At 43.3% G+C, this 25,530-nt stretch overlaps 1 protein-coding gene across 1 annotated transcript in view; it reads left to right on the top strand.

Annotated features, from left to right (window-relative positions):
* LOC144890669 (uncharacterized) overlaps window positions 1-25,310 on the top strand; it is a 178,687-nt gene extending 153,377 nt beyond the window's left edge. The window contains 2 exon segments of the mRNA XM_078771832.1: window positions 22,771-23,398; window positions 25,194-25,310. Coding sequence (XP_078627958.1) covers window positions 22,771-23,398; window positions 25,194-25,310 — 745 coding nt within the window.
* Window positions 25,311-25,530: the final 220 nt, after the last annotated feature.

Genomic DNA, 25,530 nt, shown 5'->3' with positions numbered 1-25,530 from the left:
GATTGGCAAAATTTGATGGGTAAAAATGATTGGCAGATGATTGGCAAATTTTGGATTGACAAGAATTGGAATTTGATGGGCAAAATTGATAATGGGAGATGCCCGAGGTGGAGGGATGGCAAATCCACCATCCCTCACATCAGCCGGGGCACATGAGCACTAGCTATGGGGTTTTGGCAGTGTAAGCTCGCCGAGGGAGGGTTTGGATAAATGTATAGGGATCTAGAGAAATGACCATAGGTAACTGTACAGGTAAGTAGCGACATTGTACAGGTAGTCGGGGACGTAGAGAGGTTAGAATGGTTGTTAATGACGTGGTATGTGCTGAGTTTAAAGGGAAGACGGGGAGCACCAAGTTAGAAGGGCACCAGGTAGATCAGATGATGCCGTGTGTGCGAGAATCTTGATGTTGAGCAAATGAGGAATTGCTAGGCAATGCTCGCGAAGGATGTGTGTGTGAGCGTGGGAAAATCTGGGTGCCTGAGGCAATGGTTTAGAGAATTGAAAGTGTACGGAGCAGTGTATGACTGAGTAATGGTGATTGTGTGTTGTGTTGAGCAAATGGTCCGGGAGGAAGGAGGGTGCAGGAAGCACCAAGTGTGATTGCACAGGTGTGCAAGTGAACAGGTGTATGGAGAATGGTTTTCGGAATAAATGGTATGGAATACATGGAGTATGGAATGGATGGTGTGGAGTGAGTATGGTGGAAACTGTGGAGTGGAGTGGTTGGTGCGAAGGCAGTGGATGGGGAGGATGGACCCCATCACGAATACCCGGGGAGGGTAGTTTAAGAGTTAGGTAGAGGGTAAAGGTAAATTGTGGTTGGATATTGGCATCTGTGGTGCATGTGGAAGAATGGTGTTTGGATGGGTGCATTAGTGACGTGGAAATGGCTGGGCATGTGGCCTGTTAGTGTGTGTAGTTGAATGGGCACTCCGCCACTGTGAGGATGTCGGCCAGGTGAGGCCGCAGGTGGGCTCTGGGAGCCAGTAGAGTTGTTCAGTGGGGCCTGAGGATCCGGAGGACGGACCCGGGTAGCCCAGTGCCAGAGAGGGCACTGAGAGGGGAGAGCACCAGAGGGCCTTCCCCAGGTAGATAGGTTAGGGTAAGGAGCAGGTAAGCTCGGAGGCAACTGCAGTGGCGGAGGTGTGCAGGTGAGTAGAAAAGCCACACAACTGGGAGAGCCACACAACTCAGTCCTGAAATTGTGCAAAGGCACAGGGAGTTGAACCGGGGGAGTGAGACCCCAAATTGATGAGCACCACAGTTTGGTCAATGGGAATTGGTTTTTAGAACCGCATAGAGTAAGATGGCCAATGGATTGGCAGGGGAAGGCCCGGGGTAGTGTAAAGTGTGTTAATGTCATTTAGGAAGTAGTTAGGATTGAAATCTCCTCGCACCATCTGCATCCACTCACCTGAGGTGACGACAGAACTCCACACCGTGCCATCTGTTGTTGTTTTATTTTTGTGCAAATGTTTTCGATTTGTGAGACGCATCATGATGTGGGTGTGACATTGTGCTTAATGTTCCATCTCTTCCTCCTTAAGAGGGATTGATGAGGAATTTGGGTCATGGCAAATTTGGGTAGAGGGATTGTGACGAATTTGGTATTAGGGGAGATATGGGGAAGACATGACGGTAGTGACGAATTTGTAAATGTGTAGGTTTTGTAAATATGGGGTAAGGGGCAAGGGTAGAGTAGGTGACAGGGGGGGTGACGTACGTTAGGGACGAGCTTTCTCACTTCGCTCTCCGTGCGCACCTCGCCCTGTATTACCTTGATTGATGTGTACCCTTGAGACCTTACCCCTCGCTAACGCTGCATCTCTGTCTTCCTTCCCCGACCCATGGATCGTGCTCTCTGGGCACTGAGGGGGAGCGTGCGGGAGGCCGTGTCTGTGTGCCCGAATTCTCGCTGCCAGCTGCTTGCATCGATGCACCACTTATGGACCGCAGTTTTGCGGCCAAGCACCACAATATGGATCACGGCCATGTGGCCGAGCACACTTCATGGACCCCAAATTTTGGGGCCTGGCCCCTCTGCTGGGACCGGCCATTGTGGCCAAAAGCCTTGCTTGTGGACCACGGTCAGGTGGCCCCCTTTTTTCCATGCAGGTGGACCACCCATAGTTGGCCCCTGTTGGCCATAAATAAAAAGATGGACGCGTTATGTGCCTTTTTATTATTACAAATAGGCAGCAAGCCAGAAGAGCAAGAGAGAGAACATCAAGAAACATCGGCCAGCAGAGCAGGAGCTGAGAAGAGAGTCATCAATTTGTTTATTATTGAAATGTGATGACATGTGTGAAATGAGCACTGGATGGTGCTTTTCGTGCTGATTGTGTTGATTGGTGCTTTATGGTGCTTTGGTGTTTATTGGTGCTGGTGCGTCGATGCAGTGCATGCTGTCTCCTCCCTCCCACAGGATTTTCTTTTTGTGTCTCCCAAAAGAAATGACATGTCCTGGGTTGCAGTAGTGTAAATACAAATAGTGTAACTTGTAAATAATGCTCCCCACCGTTCATGTATAGTTTGAGAATTAATTCCGCAATTCGGTTATTCTGTGGGTGTGAAACTGTTAGGTAGGGTGCAACGCAACAGGGGGACATATTTATTTGTGTTTTAAAATTGTCGCACTCAGGGTCAGGTTAATTGTAGAGGGAATTACACCTGCGTGTCACACTAAGTTAAAGTTTTGTCGGCCCGAGCCGTGCCGTGAGGAATGAGGGTGCTGTGTTACGGTTTTTTAGAACCTTCACTTTGTAAATTTAGTAGTAAAGTTCCTGTGTACATTTCCCCTTAATTGGCTGTTAATTGAAATAAGTGCACCTTTAGTTAGTCCATCGCACATACGTAGGCCACCATAGAACCTCTCTATAGTTATTTCTTTATTATGTGTATCAGTTAAGGCTGTGTCTCCACTAGTTGACCTTGCGCTGCACCAAATGAAATAAGATTGATCCCCTTTCGATGGCCCCAGAACCTCCATTCCCAACTGCATTGCCAACTGCATTGCCAACTGCATTGCCAACTGCATTACCAACTGCATCGCCGCCATTGCCATGTGCTCTAACTCAGGGAAGAAGGGCGTGGCCCACCGATCATCATCAAGAGGAGGAGTCAGCAAGCCCCGATCAACCAATCAAGGCTCAGTGGGCAGGGCTTGAGAGGGCGGAGAGAAGAACATCGAGAGGTTCGCGAAGATTTGAGGTGTGGCCTATATAACCCGTTGTGGGGAGCCCCCACCTGAGTTCTGAGGGAGGTGCGCTGGACGAGACGAGTGAGGAGAGTCCCGAGGGAGAAAAGCCGCACAAGTGTTCCGTGTGTTTGAAGGTCTTCGTTGTTCTTCAACTTTAAATAGACACAGACTAATTCACACGGGAGAGAAACCGTACAAGAGTTCCGTGGGTGTTGAAGGAGATTCGAAGACGCAGGAGGCGGAGACGCGCAGAGGATCCGGAGCGTGCGTGCGTCGTGCGTCGACTTGGTGAAACCAACGAACCGGAACCTTCTCCCCGTCATTCCGGCCTTCAAGTTCCCCATTCGTGTGACCATGCCCGTCGTCTGTCCTTTGTGTTGTCTGGATATAAGTTAAGCTTGTTTAAGGAATTGCTCTGTGTCCTTCTCCTCCTTCCATTTCCTGTATATTACTTTTATTTCTTCTCTTCTTCTTTGGTTCTGTATAGTAGTAATAAATCCCTGTTATTTCATACCTTTGGGTTCTTCTTTCTCCTCCGAACGCTTTCGTCCTGTCCCCCATTGATATACGTGGCACGATTTGGCCAACGCTCAGGATCGGGTTCGTCTTTGCTAAACGGCTCGAACTTCGGGTTGCTAAAACTGCTCGGCAACTAGTCCATCTAAAACCGTGGTTCGAGCAGGAGTCCCTTCCCTGCTTCGCGGTCAGGAGTGGCATTCAGGTCCTTGGGAATTTTCATTGACCAATTACCCTGGCTGCTCCCGACCGGAAGGAGCGTTGGGATTTCCAGGACTCACGTCGGTCAGTAATAGACAAGGGGCTAACCCCCCCTTGGTAAGGGGAAAAGGCCGACGTTGAGATCCGTAACAATTGGTGTCAGGAGTGGGATTTGGACCCGAACCAAATTTTTAACATCTAAAAAAAAAATTTGGTCAAAATTTGGAGCGGCCGAAATTGTTTAACATCCTAAATTTAAATCGTGCCATGGATGATCAAGGCGACCGGGTGCCGGTAGGGGAGCTAGAAGAGGGGGTAGAGTCGACCCAGGACCCCAGGGAGGCAGTGGGAATAATGGAGGAGGAGCGCAATACGCATTGGGTAGCGGCGTTTTCAGGCGCACAAAATGGCGGCGGCTCGTACGTGGCTGCGGCAGCCACGCCCGCTGCACCAATTGGGGTAGGCGACATGCGAGCCCTCATGGAGCAATTTATGGCGCAAATGCAGGCGTCCCTCAACCTGCAGAGGGACGAGATGAGGGTTCAGGGTGAGCAATTGGGAAGTCAATTTGGGGAATTGAGGAATGACATGGGAAACCAAATTGGAGGTTTGGAAAGTAGAATGGGGGAGCGGTTAGATGACAAAATTGAGGGGTTAGACAACAAATTTGAGGGGTTAGACAACAAATTTGAGGGGTTAGACAACAAATTTGAGGGGTTAGACAACAAATTTGAGTGGTTAGACAACAGGCTGGAAGGGCTAAAGTGTGGAGTGAGTAAATTGGGGGGCTAACTGGAGGACGTGGGTAATCAAATTGGGGAAATGAAGGATGGGTTAACGGAGTTGGAAAATGGAATGGCCACCCAGGAGAACCAAATGGAAGGGGTGAAGAATGGGTTAAGGGGGTTAGAAAACACCATGGAAGGCAAATTGAGGGAAATAGGGGAGCAATCCGCCCAGGAAATTAAACAAATGGGGAACCAGATGGAGGAGGTAAAAATCGGGTTGGAAACCAAATTGGATGCCCAGAGGAATGATTTGGAACAGATGAGGGCAGCATCTACCAAAGAGATGGGAGAGATGGTGGAGGAGATAAGGCGTGGTGTGGGCGAAGAGGTCGCGGGGGTACGCGAGGAGTTAAAGCGGGGTGAGGAGCGTATGGAGAAAGAGGTGAGAAATAGTACGGCTCGGTTACAGGGGGGCATAGAAGACCTGACACAGGGAGTAGAACAGCTGACGGTGGGACAAAAGGAATTGGGGGAGCAAGTGGAAAAGAACACTGCGGTAATCGGGGGGTTGAAGGCGACACAGAAAGAAATAAAAAAAGAACTTATAGCGACAAAGAGGGAATGTCAGATGGTACACGAGGGATTGACAAAGAGGTTGGACGAGGTGACAGAGGCAATGGAGACAAAAGAACGGGAAGTAAGAACGCACATAGAGACGACCAAGGTGGCATTAGAGGAAGAAATTGAGGGGGCGCACCGGGAAATAAAAGAGGTGAAACAAAAATTAGAGGAAGTGGAAGAGGGGGTGAGTGAAATTAAGAAGAGATGGAGGGAGACTAAGAGGGAGATAAAGGAGGAAGTGATGGATTATGTACAAGGTCTGTGCTCAAATCGTGATGATGTGCTTACTGACCAAATAAAGAGTTTGCAGGTGGCGGAGGAGGAGCGAAGATGAGGTGCCGAGGTGAGTTGCGATATAATCGGAAATGTATATGGTGTGAGGGGAGATTCAGTGGGCTTGGGTGTTGGGCTAGACCCGGGCATTCGTGAGAGGCCGCTGGGAAGGTGCGCGACAGGTGCAGAGTGTGTGGAAAGAGGAGGTGTGCAAGAATATCCGACTATGGGGAGTGCGGAAGATATTTGTGAGCCAGGGAGTGCAGAGGTGATCGGGTGTGTGCAAGAATGCACCCCCATGAGTGGTACGGAGTATGTACCGGGAGAGAGTGCGCAAGAAGGTGTGCGAGAAAGGTGTGGAGCGGAGGTGTGTATGAGGAAAGTGTGTGCGCCGAGGAGTGAGTGTGCTGTCGAGAGTGAGATTGAACGCACGACAGAGTGTGGTGGTGAGAGTGACATGGAGCACGAGTTGGTTGTGGCAGGTGAGAGAGAATGCACACCTGGAATGGAAGAATGCACACCTGGAATGGTTGAGGGTGTGCAGGAATGTACACCTGAGTTGGTGGTGGTGCGAGTGGGCACCTTGAAGCGCGTGATCGGGTGTGCAGAAGAGTGTGCTGTTTGTGTTTGTTTGTTGCGCTGTGCTGTTTGTTGCGCCCTAAAGAAGAACTATGGAACACCCTGATATGTGCAAAACAGGGCTTATATAAATATATCTTACGTTACGGTTCATCTGCTTCATCCTATATGAGGAGGAGCTGTGACTCAGGAACTGACATGAGTAACACAAAAACACATTCAGTAGAGTAGTTATATAGATCTACTTTTATTCCAGCTGTGAAAAGTATCTGAAAAAGGCTTTTTTATGAATGCATGGCTTTGAAGGGTAACGAAATACTAAAAAAAATGCCCTTGTTCACCATTTTTTGAGGTTCAGAGGCTTATAACATGTAGATTAATTGATAGAAAGTATATAAAACTATACATTTTCTGAAAGCCGTGATTGTGTTCTACAAGATAACACCTACATGTACTAATTCAGATCATTTGGGACAAGGTTATATAGGTTTAAAGCAATCAATGTGTGTTTTGGGGGATTTGTACATCGTTCAAAATCTGACACATATACTACTATAAAGTATAAAAGCTAAGTTAATCATGCATTTCATTTCACATTGTATATACTACTACCTGATCTGTCTTGGATTGCAATGGAGCGCCGTCACTGTATGAATGCATCGGACTCTTTTTGCTACATCTGTGGGCTCTTTACACCTAAAAGCTTAAATAAACCAATAACAAGGAGTGTTAAAGGAGTGCACAAACAATACTTCAAATGCCCTGTTGGTGATCAAGTCAAGAAGTGGGCACCCCACATCGCATGCAAGCCCTGTGTAAACCACTTGAATGAACGGATGTGTGGTAAACGTCCATCCGGTATGCCTTTCGCTGTACCAATGGTTTGGCGTGAACCAAAGGGTCACTGTTCTGACTGCTACTTCTGCCTCACGAACACCAAAGGGTATTCAGTGAAAACTCGGTCTAAGATCAAGTATCCTAACGTACCTTCTGCTCTCAAGCCAGTACTCCATTGCCCTGAGCTGCCAGTTCCAAATCCTCCTTCAAATAGCACAAGCGAATCAGAATCTAGTGAGGAGGATAGTTGCATGGATGCCGACTTTCAAGAAGATTTAAAAAGCAGGGAGCCCCACCTTATCAGTCAGGTAGAGCTGCATGACCTTAAAAGGGACCTTAACCTACCCAAGGAGAAAAGTGAACTCCTTGGAACTCGACTCAAGCAATGGAACCTGCTGCAAGATGGAGTTCATACCACCAGTTTCCGCCTTAGACATGCGGAACTCTCAATGTATTTCAAGATGGACGACAAGCTTTGTTACTGTCATGATGTTGTATCGTTAATGGAACACCTTTGTAAGTCTCGTCCTTCTCAAAGAGAAGAATGGAGGTTGTTCATAGATTCAGGGAAGAACACACTAAAAGCAGTCCTTCTCCATTATGGAAATGAGCTTCCTTCTGTTCCAATTGCGCATGCCCATGAAATTAATGAAAGTTATGAAACGATGAGGATTCTGTTGGGTGTTATTGACGACAAAACACATCAATGGCACATCTGTGGGGACCTGAAGGTGATCAGCTTGCTTCTAGGACTTCAGCAAGGTTACACAAAGCACGTCATGTGTTTTCTTTGTTTATGGGACAGCAGAGCAGATGCGAAGCATTACACACAAAAAGGAATGGCCGGTGTGACAGAAAGATATGACTGGAAGGTTCAACTGTCTTCACAAACCTCTTGTTGACCCTGAGAAGGTATTCTTACCACCACTTCATTTGAAACTTAGTTTGATGAAGAACTTTGTGAAGGGCATGGATCAAGATGGTGCTGGCTTCCACTACTTGCTCATGAAGTTCCAAGGTATTGTATCTGAGGCCAAAGTAAAGGCGGGTGTTTTCAATGGTCCTCAAATTCGTCTTGTGCTCACTAATCAGGACTTTGTAAAGAGACTATCTGAGCTGGAAAGTGTTGCTTGGGATATCTTTGTGGCTGTTGCCAACAATTACCTTGGAAATTTTCGAGCACCAAATTATGAAGAGCTTGTGGACAAGATGTTGAAGAGTTACCAGCGCTCGGTGCTCGAATGTCACTCAAGATACATTTCTTCCATTCTCATCTGGACTTCTTTCAACAAAATATTGGCGATGTCAGTGATGAACATGGAGAAAGGTTTCACCAGGAAATTGCCATCACGGAGACTCGATATCAAGGCCGATTCAATCCAAACATGATGGGCGACTACTGTTGGACTTTACAGCGTGAAAGTGATTGCTCCTACAAACGCAAAAGGAAAGTTCAGAAGCACTTTTAATGTGATGTAAATAAAAACTTAAAGTTCATATTATTTTTTGTAATATTTGATAAAGTTCATATTATTTTTTGTGATATTTTATAAAGTTCATTTTATTTTTTGTGATATTTTATAAAGTTCATTTTATTTTTTGTGATATTCTACAAAGTTCATATTTTTTTTTGTGATATTTTATAAAGTTCATATTATTTTTAGAGATTTACATTTTTTTGGTGATGAAAATAAAAACTTGAAGTTCATATTATTTTTTAGAAATTTACATTTTTTTATGTGATGTAAATAAAAACTTGAAGTTCATATTATTTTTAGAGATTTACATTTTTTTATGTGATGTAAATAAAAACTTAAAGTTCATATTATTTTTCGAGATTTACATTTTTTTTATGTGATGTAAATAAAAACTTAAAGTTCATATTATTTTTTGTAATATTTTATAAAGTTCATATTGTTTTTGGAGATTTACATTTTTTTATGTGACGGAAATAAAAACTTAAAGTTCATATTATTTTTTGATATTTTATAAAGTTCATATTATTTTTGGACATTTACATTTTTTTATGTGGTCAATAAAAACTTAAAGTTCATATTATTTTTTATGATATTTTATGAAGTTCATATTATTTTTGGAGATTTACATTTTTTTATGTGATGTAAATAAAAACTTAAAGTTCATATTATTTTTTGTGACAATAAATAGACTTATTGAGACTTAATCAAGAAATTCACATGCTCTAAAAAAAATTCCACACTTATGATGTACTACATCAAGGTTACGTGATGGCGAAATTTTAAGGTCAGATTCGGATTCGTGGGCACCAAGTTAGTTAGAAACAGTTGAAAATAAGTCAGAAACAATTTGGCTGTTGACCAGTGTTATCTTTACACAATTCAACAATTTCATCAAAATCTGGATTTGGATATGAAGATTGGATGCTGCAGACTTAATAATCTCCAAATCTGGAGTGAAATCTGACAAAATTTACCATATCTTTGTGATTTTATAACTAAGTGTATATATGCATTTATTTAAGTGAGGCTGTGATTCTCGTTCTGGGGTTAGTTTTTTAAATTTAACTTAATAATCGTTTTTTAATTAATTCTTACTTAACATGAACACACCAATTGTTAAAATGATCATCAAATATCGAAAGCAACTGTGTTACGTCTCTTGCAACAAAATGGACAAAACAGTACGTATACGCCTTAGGTTTTATGCCTACCCTTCGGACCGCTTCGGACAAATTAAGCCAAGGTTTCTTAATATAGTCGTCTGTCCTTTCAGTCGTATTGCTTTCGTAATAATAATAATAATAATAATAATATAGTAAATATGACCATAAAACTTTAATCCCAATGTCATGAATGCAAAGTTAATGGATTGAAGTGGTGTATGGTTTATGAATCAATGATAAGCGGTGTATGAAACTAACAACCGCGGAAGTTAGGAATTCACTTCGGTTTTTTGAATCACATGTTATTAACCCAGCCATTGTGGGGTATATAAATTACAGTAGATCTTCCCTCAGTTCTGGAAGTAAAATTTCCCTCACGGAAGCCAGGATTCCTCCAAATTTCTTTGTTTAATGTTATAAACAGCATTAGCGACTGTTTAAAAAGCTAATCATATGTGTTTGTGGTTTATAATATTTCACAAGTCTGGCTACGCCGCTGTTAGACTTTCGGTCTTGTTTCGTAGTTGGGACAGCTCACTTGGTGAAAGGTAAACGAATGCTGAAGTTGTAGAGCAGGCAGGTATGCTATAAAGCCGTTAACAAAAACAACATCAAACATGCATGCAGCAAGGTGTGGTATTTCTGTGGCCTGGAGAGCAGAGCTGATGAGACAGAGCAGCAAAGAAAGGAAAGGAAGTTAAAGAACTCACTTCACAAGTGATCCTGGCTGATTGGGACATACATCGTGAGATATCTAGATTTGATCGATGTCATGACGTAACAAACATCCAACAGTTACACCCATCCATCCCCTGGGCCAATGGGCGATCTCCATGTTACAGAGTGCATATTAAACCTCATTATACAAGATAAGAGATCTACGCAGAAGGTAGCCTGATAATTACTAACACCGGAACACTGTTTTATTTATTGTGAGATAGAACTAGGAATTAGGAAAAATGTTAATCCGGATGGAAAGGAGTTTGTAAACATGAACATGACATGAAGCACAGAGTTTAAACTGTAAAACTTGATTCTGAAAGTTGCTTTTCGTGATCTCACGAGTTCATTGTATTATAATTTATGTACAATACAAACAATAGGAGCACGTAAATGGTTTTTTAAGGGTGTAATTTGGCACCACATTTACTTCGCGCCTGGTGCGGTCACCCACTCCCCCCCTCCCCCCCCCCCCGCACCATCACTTTGCGCCTAAAGCTGCCGCCCCATCCCCCCTCCCCCACCCCCCCTCATCACTTCGCGCCTGGTGCGGTCGCCCCCCATCACTTCGCGCCAAATGCGGCCCCACCCTCCCTCGCCGCCCCCCCCCATCACTTCGCACCTGGTGCGGTCGGCCCCTGCCTCCCCATCACATCGCGCCTGGTGCGGTCGCCCCCTCCACCCCCCCCCCCCCAATCACTTCGGCACTGCCTTTCAGCAATGGGTGCGGCTGAAACAGCCGAAACCACGAATTAGAAGGGGTGTCCACTTACTTTTGGTCATGTGGTGTATTACCAGAGTGCACGACATGATCAAACCCCTCCCGTCATCCGGAGGGTCCGATTTGGTGGCACTTAGACTCCCTTTATAGAGAGAGTAGCGACAACTAACGATTTGACGCCATTTTGAGTCCATTCAGTGCGGAGCCGCCGTATGGCGCTAGTGCATTGAATCGTGTATTCCATTATGTCCTCTATGTATGAGAGATGGGAATGGTCTTTTCCATGTTGATAATGAACAAATTATGTGAAGATGACAAAATAGAAGATTTATGACAACTAAGAGCCATATGATAAAGAAGAAAATCACAGAGCTGGTTGTGATTTAACAGTCACAGACATTTAGAACCATGACAAAGAAGGAATGAACTAGACAGGTACACGTGCTGCTTATTTCAGCCTCATTTTAATCCTCATTTTAATTTCAGGGAGGCGAGAGCGAGACTCGAACTCTCACCTCCCTGCTTATACATGTACATGTACAATACAATGTTAAAAGTTATCTTTGTATTTCTGCAGTTGTTTGACCTTGTTTATCGTGTGTGGGTATATATTTGTGTTTGTTTAATTTTCATATTTAAATTATTAATCCAAACTTTGCTGCATGTTGCCGATCATATATTAATCCCACCAAAAATAGATTAGCCCCCCTACCCACGGCCCCCTCTTCCCCCTCTTTCCCTCTCTCCCTCTATCACACACACACACACACACACACACACACACACACACACACACACACACACACACACACAAATTACATATTTCGGAATAGCTCTGAAAAGAGCTGCTCAGAGAGCGAGTTGAGAAAAGAGTGAGAATATAGAGGAAGGATCTAACTCGGAAGAGGTTATATCACAGATTTAAAATCTATTGGTGTGGGTGTACACTGCCAGATCTCAGGATACTAAACAGGTCGACCACCCCATAGAAGCATAGAAGGCAGCCTATCTAAATTCTGACTGTAGAATGTTCGGGACTGGCTTTTACCTTCTGGAGGTGGGGGAAAGGAGAGGGGAGGGGAGGGGGAAAGGAGAGGAGAGGGGAGGGGAGGAGGAAAGGAGAAGAGAGGGGGATAGGAGAGGGGAGGGAGATGGGGGGGGGAATGGGGAGGAGGAGGGGGCGGAATGGGAGGAGGAGGGGGCGGAATGGGAGGAAGGGGCAATGGGGAGACGGGGAAAGGGCAGGAGGGGGGAATGGGGGGTTGGAAGGGGCCATGGCAAGGAGAGGGGGAAGGGGGATGGGGGGGGAGAGGAGGTAGGGGATGGGGGGAGAGGGGGAAGGGAGAGGAGGGGGGATGGGGGAGAGGAGGAAAGGGGGGGAAGGAGGGGAAGAGGTAAAAGGGAGGGCAGGGGTTAAAGGGGGGGGGAAGGGAGGAGCGAAGGGGGGATAGGGTGAGGGGGAAAGGGCGGCAGGGGGAGGGAGAGGAAGAGGAGGAGGGTGGAAGGAGGAGGAGGAGCTCGATGGAGCAGCGAGCGAGCACTTTTTGTGTGTGTGTGTGTGTGTGTGTGTGTGTGTGTGTGTGTGTGTGTGTGTGTGTGTGTGTGTGTGTGTGCGCGCGCGCATATGGGACCATTACCACCATCACACTGACCTGGCAGAGAACTGACGAAGAAGTTACTTTCCATCCAACATGCCTGACTCTGTTCTCCCAGATTTTCCGTCTTTTAGCATCTGATGGAAATCTATACTAGACAACTCTTGTATGGTGCTGTTCTCTATTGCGTTCTCATCTTGTGCAATACTGCGCATTGTTATTTGCATATTCTGTATCTATTATCTTATTCTAATATCTACCATCGCTTTCTTTGTCTTGCAGATTGATTGTTCATCGTTGTTGCTAATAAACCTGCATTCAATTGATACATTCTTGTTTATATACATCTTGAATCCCTTCTCCGTTCTATTTGTGCACCCACAGGCGCTACAACCTGTCATTTTGTCGTAAAATCGATGTAAAACACGAATGAGAACGCTGCGTACAGCGGGAACGTTAAAACGCTGACCGATATGCGTCCGATCCTGATCCTGTCCACGATGGACTCAAAATGGCTCCAAGCAATCACGTGACAAGATTTTTCCGGACCCTCTATGTCGCAACTCTGTATATAAAGGGTCTCTAGTGGCACTTAGAGTCCCTGTATAAAGAGAGTTGCGCCATGCGCTGACCCGAGATTTCTGGTCACGTGATTTCGTGGCGCCATTTTGTGTCTAACTTCACTGTGTGTGAACGTCAGCTTGGTACGGGAATGTTGTTTATTGCCAAACAAAATGACTGGTTGTTCTGCTTTTGGTTGTTCAAACCAATCTGGGAAATATAAGATGTATAGATTTCCAAGTGATAAAGTCAGAAGACAAATTTGGGTAAGCGAAAGTCAGACGAAAGAGCTGGAAAGCGATCGGAAAGCGATTCAAGTCTTCACTCGTCGGAGTAGTGATGAGTTTCACTTGTGAGGAGTGAACGGAGTGGTGATGAGTTTCACTTGTGAGGAGTGAACGGAGTAGTGATGAGTCTCACTTGTGAGGAATGAACGGAGCAGTGATGAGTCACTTGTGAGGAGTGAACGGAGTAGTGATGGTGTCTCACTTGTGAGGAGTGAACAGAGTAGTGATGAGTCTCACTTGTGAGGAGTGAACGGAGTAGTGATGAGTCTCACTTGTGAGGAGTGAACGGAGTAGTGATGAGTCTCACTTGTGAGGAATGAACGGAGCAGTGATGAGTCACTTGTGAGGAGTGAACGGAGTAGTGATGGTGTCTCACTTGTGAGGAGTGAACAGAGTAGTGATGAGTCTCACTTGTGAGGAGTGAACGGAGTAGTGATGAGTCTCACTTGTGAGGAGTGAACGGAGTAGTGATGAGTTTCACTTGTGAGGAGTGAACGTAGTGGGATGAAGTGTTGGTCTGGTCAGAGTGTTGTATTACGGGCAGAGTTTTCTTACGGTCTGAATGTATGAATCATGTTCTGTACTGAATGTATGAACCAAGTTTTGTACTGAATGTTTACTGTGTTGGCCTCATCGTGTTCCTGGTGAAATTAAACAAGTTATGGTGAATACGACGTCTTATCTGTGCTTTTCCATATCTGTTTGACTAGACGAACCGTGCACACTGCAGGTATTTTTTAAAGTTTTTTCTCTGTTTAATTACGGCTTGGCGCAGTCGAAAATTAAGTGTTAATTAAGTCACCAGCTATGAAACATATTAATCGATCAAGCAATATCCATCAGAGTTCTGGGCAGTGTAGTAATAAATGAACGTTTCAATCTTACTAGATGCCGATGACGTTTTCCTTATGTCAGAGACAGAAGCTGGCTTGCAGCTTGTTAAATCATTACAATGGAAATTGAATATAAATGTCGATAAAACTAAAGTTGTACACTATAGAAATATGGCAATACCACGTTCAGAATTTGTTTTAAGTGTGTTAGACTATATGTCGGCTGGAAGTCTTACACCGGAATTGCTCTCGGCACCCTTTAAAAAATATTGGATATGCCCACACTCCTTTCTAAAAGTTATTAAAATTCAGAGAACGACAGCATTGGTTTGTCTTACTTATAATGTTAGCTCTTATATGCAGTGTTGGCTTGTAATATGCATTGCCATACCACTTTTAATATCACCACACAGCTCTTTTTCACGGCAATAGCTGAGTTTTTGACAAAACAAATATCACCTGTATGTAATAATAAGACTAAATATGTGTAGTAATTTTTTTTTTAGCAGGTTTAGAATATATCACCCCATATCGCGAATGTACATGTATATCTAATCCGACACACTTAGACACAAAATGGCGTCCAAATTTGAGTTGACACAACTCTCTATTTTCAGGGACTCTAGTGGCACTCACGGTTACGTCATCATCTTCATCAGGGCGGAGCTTCGGGTGCACTGCCCTGACGCAGCCAGAAGGCGGCTCGCCATTGGTCATCATTGTTGACATGACCAAGCGGCACAAGCGCTCTTATTGGCCAGTCGAGCCACGTGAACGTGTCCCGTGAGTATTTGTACCGAGACCCGTGTGGTGAAGAGAGACGATCGAACGTATTATCGACTCGGAGAAACTTTCGTTCAAACTTTTGTGAGAGGTCTCTGTTTTGCCGGGACCGGCTTTTCTGTCTGCACTCCTCTGAACGGGACGCACCCCGCACCCCGCACCCTGCTGGTCCAAAGACGATTGAAGATCCTTGGTTCGTTTCCGTGTACCTGATTGTGTTTATTTATTGATTATAATCGTCTCTCCTCGTCCCGATCGATCTGTTCGTTCACGTTTCGTGTTCGTGTGATTTTTATTTAACAAATCCATATTTCATTACACTCTGATCCTCCAACGCGACGCTTTTTCCCAGAACAGTTTATCTTGGGGGATTAAGTTAACCATGATAACCGGTATGAGTTTCCCACGGACCGAATCAGGTCGATCCCCACACCGCTCTGACCACGTGACCGATCTCACTGAACACCAAGTTCCACCTCGAAGCTCCCTCCGTGTACCTTTTACCGCCAAACTGTTTAATCGGCTGCGTGATCAGGTGGGCGGTGTACAAACAACACCTGGCCTTTAGGAACCGGATTCGAACCTGACTTCAAAATAAAATTCCAAATTTTTGTTCATGGTGTGCTGAGGTGGTTTGTTGTATTTAAAAGGGTTTTTGTTTTTTTCGTGCATCGAGGAAATTAACAAGATGGTGGATCAACAAAAAAATGGCGGATAGGGCTTCCATGCTGGAACACGAGGTCGCGTAAGATTAAGTGGAAGAATGTTTGTGAATCACGCACCCACGTGTCATGGAATAGCCCCTCCCCCACCCACGTGTCATGGAATAGCCCCTCCCCACCCACGTGTCATGGAATAGCCCCTCCTTCACCCACGTGTCATGGAATAGCAGCTCTCCCACCGACGTGTCATGGAATAGCCCCTCCCCCACCCACGTGTCATGGAATAGCCCCTCCCCCACCCACGTGTCATGGAATAGCCCCACTGATCTGTATATACTACTGGATAGCGGGTCGGGCTCTTGAGTTGAAGTCAGCGCCCGGCCACTGGACGCCATGTTGCCACTCGCATAAATTTTTCGTCAACACGCTCCGCTAACGTATTATGAAATGCCGGCTTGTGCTGCTATTAATTGCACAAAGAGACAAATACGAGGATGTGGAAAGACATTTCATCTGTAAGTACTGAAAATTAACATTTATTTGAGAATGTTTTATTTTAAAAACGTTGAATTTGAATGTTAAATTATGATGTTTGCACAACCGCGATCTGGATTCAAGTTTCAACTACTGAACTTCAGAACTAGTTTGACTCAACCGCAGAGTGCGCAAAGTCACTGAGCCGGGACATATTTCATCAATATGCGGTCCCTCAGGGCTAAGTTTGACCCAAAGTCTTTATCTATATATAGTTATCGAGGACGAGTATAAATAGCATGGTCCCGTCTAATAATGTGTACCCTGGATGATTCAAAGTTGCAAAACTCAATGCAGTTAAACTTTGAAACCAATAACTGATTCTGTATAAGTACATGGTAATTGAGTGTTTATATGGCTAGTATGTTGAATAGTTGAATATGCCTTACATATTGAATATGTTGTAAATTGTTGCTTCGAGTTGTACTTTCATGACTATCGGCTAATTTCTTGAAAATATTTTTTTCAGATTTCCATTCAGTCGTCCAGATGTTCTCCAGAAATGGGTTGTGAATGTGAAACGTGACAAATGGAAACCTTCAAAGAAGTCTGTCCTTTGCTCAGACCACTTTGATGACTCATGTTTTGACAGGACAGGTCAGACCACAAGACTCCGAGAAAATTCCCTGCCAACCATATTTTATTTTCCGACCCACCTGCAGAAGGTACATAACACAAGAGTTTCATGTTGTGGTGGAGTAACTGAGATATAAATAGTGTCATGTTGTAGCTGTCACTGCCAGCAGTGATTTTCACACTTGTCTACTTACATGCCAATTGATGTGTCAAATATATAAATTTTGCAAACATATCAACATCAGCAACTTATCAATACTTTTCCACCATCTCTTTTCTCAAGAACATCCCAAATAAATAATCTTGTATAATTTCTTCGTTCATAATTAATTCTGATCTATTATTCTGATGGATTTCCAGGATGAATGGAAGCGAAAACCACCCAAACCACGGTCTTTCCCGCAAGAAGCACTGGTCAATCTGCAAGAGCCACTGGACAACACACCCAGTACATCAATCATCACCAGCCCATCAAAGCTTGCAGCAACGACTGGTGCTGCTCACACATATGCTGTAACTGCCAGTCCACGGAGTGTGAAACGTAAACTGGACTCTGTGCATGACAATCTTTGTAGCGTCAAGAAAAAGCTCAAATTGACACAGCAGAAATCACGTCGCTGCCAGAGGAAAGTCAAATCTTTGACCACAGTTGTTCAAGCACTTCGTGATGAGCAGCTGCTCTCTGAGAATGGAGCTGACCACTTCTGAAGCGTTCTGCATTCAAGATGTGCTCTTGCCTCTCATTAAATTTGTTCACCTTATGCTTGTGACTAACAAGTGATTTCAAATAGTGTATTGACTGTATTCTCTTCTTTGTGTTTGTTGTTTGCAACTGGGAGACAATGGAGCACTGACAGGCTGTTCTTTTTGGCTCCTTCAAATGTCAGCATTTTGTGCTTTTTGTATCCTGTGCATCATCGCATTTTGTCACCATATCATCTGAATATGTGGATCAATTTTACTTCAAATGTGGATTATATTGTAGGATAATTGTTTAGATCTGGATTGTTTCTTTGTGCAAATTTGTTCTGTGAAAGAATACTGGGAAGCAACAATGAGTCTTGAGTGAACTGAATGGATAATGCTTGCTTGGTGGTGTGACAGTACTCCGGCTAATCCTCTGGTTGTTCACTGCAGTGTTCGGTCAGGCATGTCGGCTGTGGTGCTGTCTAGTCTAGGGATTACCTGCTTGCTGTGAAACAACATGTGGCGGTGACTTTTGGTGGTCGTGCCTTCTCCGACGTGGCACCCACACTGTGGAACCATTCCCAGAGGAAGTCGGCATACCTCCTACATCAGTATCTGAGCGAAATGAAACGTGTGGGACTTTAGGCCACATTTCTGCAATCTGTGTGCCAAACCGGGCCAGAGAACTGTCTGGGTAATGAGATGAAGTGTGAAACATACCCACGACAGAGGGTGTCGAAACCCTGACCTGGCGGTCGCCAATCAAACGCATTACCACAAGAACAAACTGAAGACACTTGTTCAATGATGATTTTGGTGACAAAATGTTTGTTTCTTTTGTTGAGCCTCTTTGAAAAGGGCACACTACATATGTCGGTCAATATTATTATTATTAATTGAGGCTTTGTAATAAAAGGTGCCTTTTTATTCCAACTTTAAGCTTTTTATGTTTCATTTGTCTTTCAGAAGACTTTGTTTGTTGTCAACTGATAAATTCTTGACATAGAATGAGTAAATGACCCAACATTGAAACCATCACATATAGACATCCTGGAGAAAGTATTCCGTGAGAACAGCGTTGACCACAATGCCCTTAAATTGTGGCCTAATTTATTGTATCAAGGATGATAAAATCTTTGAAAAATTAGTAAATTTTAATAATAATGCTTTATTCTCAAGCAATTTGGATTATACACTAAATTCATACTTAAATCGAGAATTATTTGAGAAAAACACAAACATGGACAAGACAAGAAACACAAACATGGTCAATATTATTATTATTAATTGAGGCTTTGTAATAAAAGGTGCCTTTTTATTCCAACTTTAAGCTTTTTATGTTTCATTTGTCTTTCAGAAGACTTTGTTTGTTGTCAACTGATAAATTCTTGACATAGAATGAGTAAATGACCCAACATTGAAACCATCACATATAGACATCCTGGAGAAAGTATTCCGTGAGAACAGCGTTGACCACAATGCCCTTAAATTGTGGCCTAATTTATTGTATCAAGGATGATAAAATCTTTGAAAAATTAGTAAATTTTAATAATAATGCTTTATTCTCAAGCAATTTGGATTATACACTAAATTCATACTTAAATCGAGAATTATTTGAGAAAAACACAAACATGGACAAGAAATTTGCATTGAAATTGTGAGGAAGGTTGGCAAAAAAATCAATCAGAATTGAGTTTTCGAGCTGCTAACCTGGAACGTACAAATAAACATTAATTTGAAGAATTACATTGAGAGTTAAGAACAATAAAACGAAAGGATATTACAAGAGAACATTGGCGTGCCAAATACATAAACATATACATTGTCTGTCAATCATTGAGTTTGGAAAATGACACTTTGTATATATTTACAAAGTATAATTCTGAAAATTTTGCACATATAATCTAGGTTTCTTTCTAAAACAGCTTGTTGAGTGACTTTCAGTTGCGATGTTACGAGGTAGTTCATTCCACAGTTGTGCAAACGCCAGGAACTGACACAGGCCGCGCCTCCTTGTGCGAGTGGCAAGATGGCCGCCGCTGTCGCGCGCCGGCTTCACAGCTTTGTACAAGCCTATTGGCCGATGCTCTATCCAGTAGTATATACAGATCAGTGAATAGCCCCCCTCCACCCACGTGTCATGGAATAGCTCCTCCCACCGACGTGTCATGGAATAGCTCCTCCCCACCCACGTGTCATGGAATAGCCCCTCCCCCACCCACGTGTCATGGAATAGCCCCTCCCCCACCCACGTGTCATGGAATAGCCCCTTCCCCACCCACGTGTCATGGAATAGCCCCTCCCCCACCCACGTGTCATGGAATAGCCCCTCCCCCACCCACGTGTCATGGAATAGCCCCTCCCCACGGCGTCAGGAAGGATGGAGCACCAGGACAGCGCACTGTTTCCCAATATGGATTATGGAGATAACGAGGTACTTCCTTCTCGTGCTGGGTTGTGTCCTATCAGCTTGAAGAACACTCACCAAGTGGCTTAAGCGCTCAAGCAAGCACTCCAACGGAACGGTTGATAAGGAACAGCTGGCTTGGTAAGCGATAACGAGCTAATTGGGAATGGAAGTGACAAGCAACACGAGTCCTTTATTCGTGATATAACTGGGTGTTCTGAAGCGCCACTTGTAATACACTCTCCAACCACCACCTGGTGCTGCACGCACATTTGCGAAGAATAAATTTCGTTGCCCCACTTTTGGAGCTCCTGGTGAAGGGAGGGGGCTAATCAAGTTGCTTCAACCTTTGCCACGTGACAGGTCGTATCCTTAGCTCGATTAGTTTATTGATATTGCAAAAGTAACAACCAAATACATCGACATCAGACAGACAAACACCACATTACGTATTTTAGTATGGTGACGGATTCACACTACTCACAGAGACCCACTGGGCCATTATTGCGTTTTGCACGGGGCCCCCATTTGATGAATGTCGCCATTATCTAACTGTTCCAAAACACTCTGGTGTCCGCACCGCAGACACTCCTAATATGCACGGACCATTTTGGTGTTCACATGGTGATATTTCATGCTGCGTGATGTTTCCAATTTATATATTTACATTTTTGGGGACTTTGTTGCTCGAAGCCATTAAATATGTTTCTCTGGTATCTGCCACATGAAGAGTTGGTGAGGTGCCACCGACACCGTGTCCAAATTCCTGCCCACACCCACATGGGGCATTGAATCAGCGATGCAGTTGCACAAAAAGAGGAACAAATGAATGGAGTTGAGATTGATCCTTGATTTAGTAAGTTTCAACAGAAGGAGGTCGATGGTGGATTATGTATTCCTTGCAGAAACCTCGTGGGAGACACAAAGCACGGAAAGAGCAGAGGGTGCAAGACCACAAAGGAGGCAGTAGAAGACATCGACTACGATTGCGAAGTTAAAGACACATCGACCAAGGGTGTCAACAAGTCACTTGAGCCAAGTCTCGGGTGTTTGAAGGCAAGTTTGACGATCATTCAATATTCCTTTCACATCGCCACAAAGGCAAAAACGATCGATCTTTCTTTTCAAAATTTTCAATTTCCACCCCCCCTCCCCCCCCCCCCCCAATGCAATTTTGTAATGTCTGTCTGCTCCAATAATGGCCTTGTGTATTGTCTGTGCAATGCAATTTTGTGATTTCTGTCTGTTGAAAGAATGGCTTTGTCTTTTGAGTGTTTCATGCAATTTTGTATTGTCGGTGTGTCTGTCTGTCTCACTGTCCAGTGTCCAGTCCCCAAACAGCACAGAGCAAACCATCTCCAAGTAGCAAGCACCAGTTTTACCAATGGAAGCACAATTCTATTCAAACCATATCGACATTCGTGCTGAATCAGGGAAACTTGGCCACATGCACGTTCCGACCCCAAAAAATGAATTTGTGACGATTTAAATGTCATTTGACGTGGATTATTCAAACCATCAATAATTGGAAATTATATCACGCCAACAATTGAAGTGAATAAGTTAGACGTTTCATTTCCTCCAATGTCCAGCACTCCTTCTTCTTCCACAGCGTCCTGCCACTCTTCCCCAATCCCCTTGCGTCCCGCCTACATCCTGATACGACGTATCATTTTAAAGTACGTAATAAACAAGTACAGATACATCAATTGGACACCGCCCCCATGCCAAATAAATAAATATCCTTCAGCGCGGCATGGCCGGGGCACCTGAGGCGCCCAACGATACCGCCGTGCAGCTCACGGAGACTGTATTGGGAGGGAGAGGTGTGCAATATTTGAATGATTGATTGCATAATTAAAATCAATAAACAATGATCATAAAATGTTTTCTTAATCAATTGGCTCTTGGACACACACACAACCTTTCCAAGAACTTTCGTCCAAATCCATCCATATCTTTTTGAGATATCCTGCTATGTATCGTTTTTGGCCCTTTCTCCAAATGGTGAAGAATCACTTCAAAAATTATTATAGCGAGTTAAAATGCTTGTAGCTTACAAATTTGATCAATAAAATAATAATTAGCCACGATCAAGACCAGGTCAAGCACACCATGTCAACAACTTACTTCAAGCTCTATGAGCAAGTCTTGGGGCCTCTGAGAATCTCAAATTGATTGGTAAATGTCCTTTGATAACCTGTGAAATCATCAACTCTGCTGAGGTTTCATGAATGGAATATATTTTTCAAAAGCGATTCACACCGTGTGACGTATCATTGTTGTGGTGCACGGAGGTGGTGACATTTGAATGCTCGCTCGTTAAAAATGTTTTTTGGAATTCATTTTTAATACCCTAATTGTTTTCTCTCTGCTCTTTTTCCTTTATTTCTTCTTCAGTTTTATTTCAACATCACAAAGAACAAACTGGGAAGAAGTTGAACACATGCTCATTGTGTCGTGAGGATTTTGCACACTCGTCCACATTGAGACAAAATTGATGAAGAATCAGCACAATCGTTGTTAGGATTTTGTGTTTATCAGCATCAACTCAAAAGGATCAAATGGAGGTGCATACATCAAGTTGTGGGAGGACCGTGTTGCACCTGCTGAAACCCATAAATGAAGATAACTTCCAACGGGGGAAGTCGTACAAGTGTTCTGTGTGTTCTAAGGTTTTTCGTCGTCCATCAAGCTTAACTAAACACAGACTAGTTCACATGGGGGACAGACTTTACAAGTGTTCTGTGTGTTCTGAAGATTTTCGCCAATTATCAACCTTAAATACACACAAACGCATTCACATGGGGGAGAAGCCGTACGAGTGTTCTGTGTGTTCTCGGGTTTTTCGTCATTTGACAACCTTAAATACTCACAAACTCATTCACACGGGGGAGAAGCCGTTCAAGTGTTCTGTGTGTTCTAAGGTTTTTCGTCAGTCATCAAACTTAAATAAACACAAACTCATTCACACAGGGGAGAAGCCGTACAAGTGTTCTGTGTGTTCTAAGGTTTTTCGTCAGTCATCAAAATTAAATAAACACAAACACATTCACACGGGGGAGAAGCCGTTCAAGTGTTCTGTGTGTTCTCAGGTTTTTCGTCGTTCATCAAACTTAAATACTCACAAACTCATTCACACGGGGGAGAAGCCATACAAGTGTTCTGTGTGTTCTAAGGTTTTTCGTCAGTCATCAAACTTAAATACTCACAAACTCATTCACACGGGGGAGAAGCCGTACAAGTGTTCTGAGTGTTCTAAGGTTTTTCGTCAGTCATCGACCTTAAATAAACACAAACTCATTCACACGGGGGAGAAGCCGTACAAGTGTTCTGAGTGTTCTAAGGTTTTTCGTCAGTCATCAACCTTAAATAAACACAAACTCATTCACACAGGGGGGGAGAAGCCGTTCAAGTGTTCTGTGTGTTCTCAGGTTTTTCGTCGTTCATCATGTTTAAAAACACACAAACTCATTCACACAGGGGAGAAGACAGGGCACAACAGCAATAGTCACCGGAGGAAGCACTAGTTTCGAAACTTGACATAACATGAGCTTTAAAGGTGATGGGATTAGTATTTTTATTTTATATTGGACGCACTCACACACACAAACAGACTCACACACAACGGAGGTGGATACTTTGAGACCTGGCAGGACTCCTGTCCATCTTCTGAAACACTCATATGGAGATACCATCCAAGGGGAGAATGCAAAACATTCTGTTGAGAAGCCAATTGATGTTTCTCAAGAGTCGTCTATGTTTTTTGCAAAGGTTGCTGTGGTTAGTTGTTGTGCTGGTGATGAATTGTTTTGTTTTCGTTTTGAATTGTTGATTGGCATTGGGAAGATTTATTGTGTTTTTAACTCGATTATTTTATTTTATTTTCATTTATTTATTACGAGTTGATCTTTATTCTCTTTGAATCAGTGTGGGAAAAAAAGAAAGAATTGAAAATCCTCAAATATCTTCTCTGTCATCTTTTTTTTGAGGAATAATTTTTACCCTTGACACAGGAGAAGGTATCACATTTGTGTCTGCTTGTCGGTTATTTTTCTCTGAACAGAATGTGAGTCGGTACGTTACTAACACCAGTCGTAACCCTAAATTAGCCATATATTAGCCAATCTGTGAAAAAATTTAAAAGAAGCTAGTTTCAACTGATTTTGGTGGGTATGGGTATGGACAACTTCCAAAAAAAGTAAGGAGGGATCGGGGTTGGGGAAACCTTTTTATTAGAGGTCAAAGGTCATTGACCTCTGCCTAAATCATATAAAATTGTATTTCAGCAACAAAATATGGTATATAGATGATCTTGGTGTCAAAATGCACAGGATTACGAAAGAAGATGACATAAGATAATTATTGACCCTTGGGACCAAATCCTGACCTCTGAAAATGAGGTCAAAGGTCAAAAAGCTGTTTTATCACTAAAATGTCATATTTATAACAGGAAAATTACCATATTATATAAAAATGAGCAAAAAAAAAACCGAAGAGGTTAATTTCAACTTACGTGGTGGATATGGGGGTTATTATTTATTCCAAGAGCAGAGGGGAAGGGGGAAATTACCTTTCTTGGGATCAAATGTCATTGACCCTAGACTAAAACACTATATATTGCATGAATGAAGTCTTTGTTTTGGCTTTGTTTCAGGAGTGATTACTGAGAAAACCTAGCTAGCCTACATGTACCTTGACTACCCCAGTGCAGTGAGATGTCCCAAAAGTTCCCTGAGGCCTTTGGAACAATACTGTAAAATAACAAAATTACCAGGATGGATATATGTGAAATATGTAGTGAGGACTTTTCAGAAGCAGGAAAGCTACAGAGGTTGTACTGAAAGGGATATGAGAATCTAATAGAGCAGTGTAGACTTATCAACAACTCTTCATTATTGGAGCGATTGGAACAAAAATGGAGTAGCAACACTCCTATGACAGTCCATCTTAGATGCCGAACCCTTTTCATGCAAACGGAGCCAGATGTTGAGGAGCAAGAGCATGCGCCAAGACCAAAGCGACAAAAGGTGTCTCAAGCAGTAAATGATGACAAAGTTGATGGTAAGATAAAGTAATTCTTTACTTGATTCATGTAAATTTCATTAAGATTCCAAGCCCATACCTGTTTTATGTTATTTTGTTTGAATTTTGAATGTTTGAAGTTAGTATGGTGATTTACATGGGATGGCAACTAACTTTGTCCATGTTTTCATGTAATGTTTTCAGGCCAGGGTTCTACTCGATTTCCGTACAGTGAAAGATGTTTCATATGCAATGAGGACATCCATTTTGATGAAAGACATCCTGATAGACAGCAGACCATACATCGAGCATCAACTATGACGCTAAAGAAATCACTTCTGAGAATCGCAAGTGAAAGAAAAGATAGTCTTGGAATGGCTGTGAAAGGATGCTTGGAAGGAATGGCAGATCTTGTAGCGGAAGAGGCTGTCTATCATAATAAATGCTACTGTTCCGTGTACAATGTTCCAGGACAATGCAATGTAAGTATATTAATACAATATACATACATGTACATATTTGTTAAGTTCCTTGTAATATG

This window comes from Myxine glutinosa, chromosome 1 (genome assembly GCF_964187855.1).
Source record: "Myxine glutinosa chromosome 1, kmMyxGlut1.1, whole genome shotgun sequence".
In the NCBI taxonomy this organism is placed as follows: Eukaryota; Metazoa; Chordata; class Myxini; order Myxiniformes; family Myxinidae; genus Myxine; species Myxine glutinosa.
The sequence above is the reverse complement of the archived record's forward strand: the minus strand, read 5'-3'. Positions and strand labels throughout refer to the sequence as shown.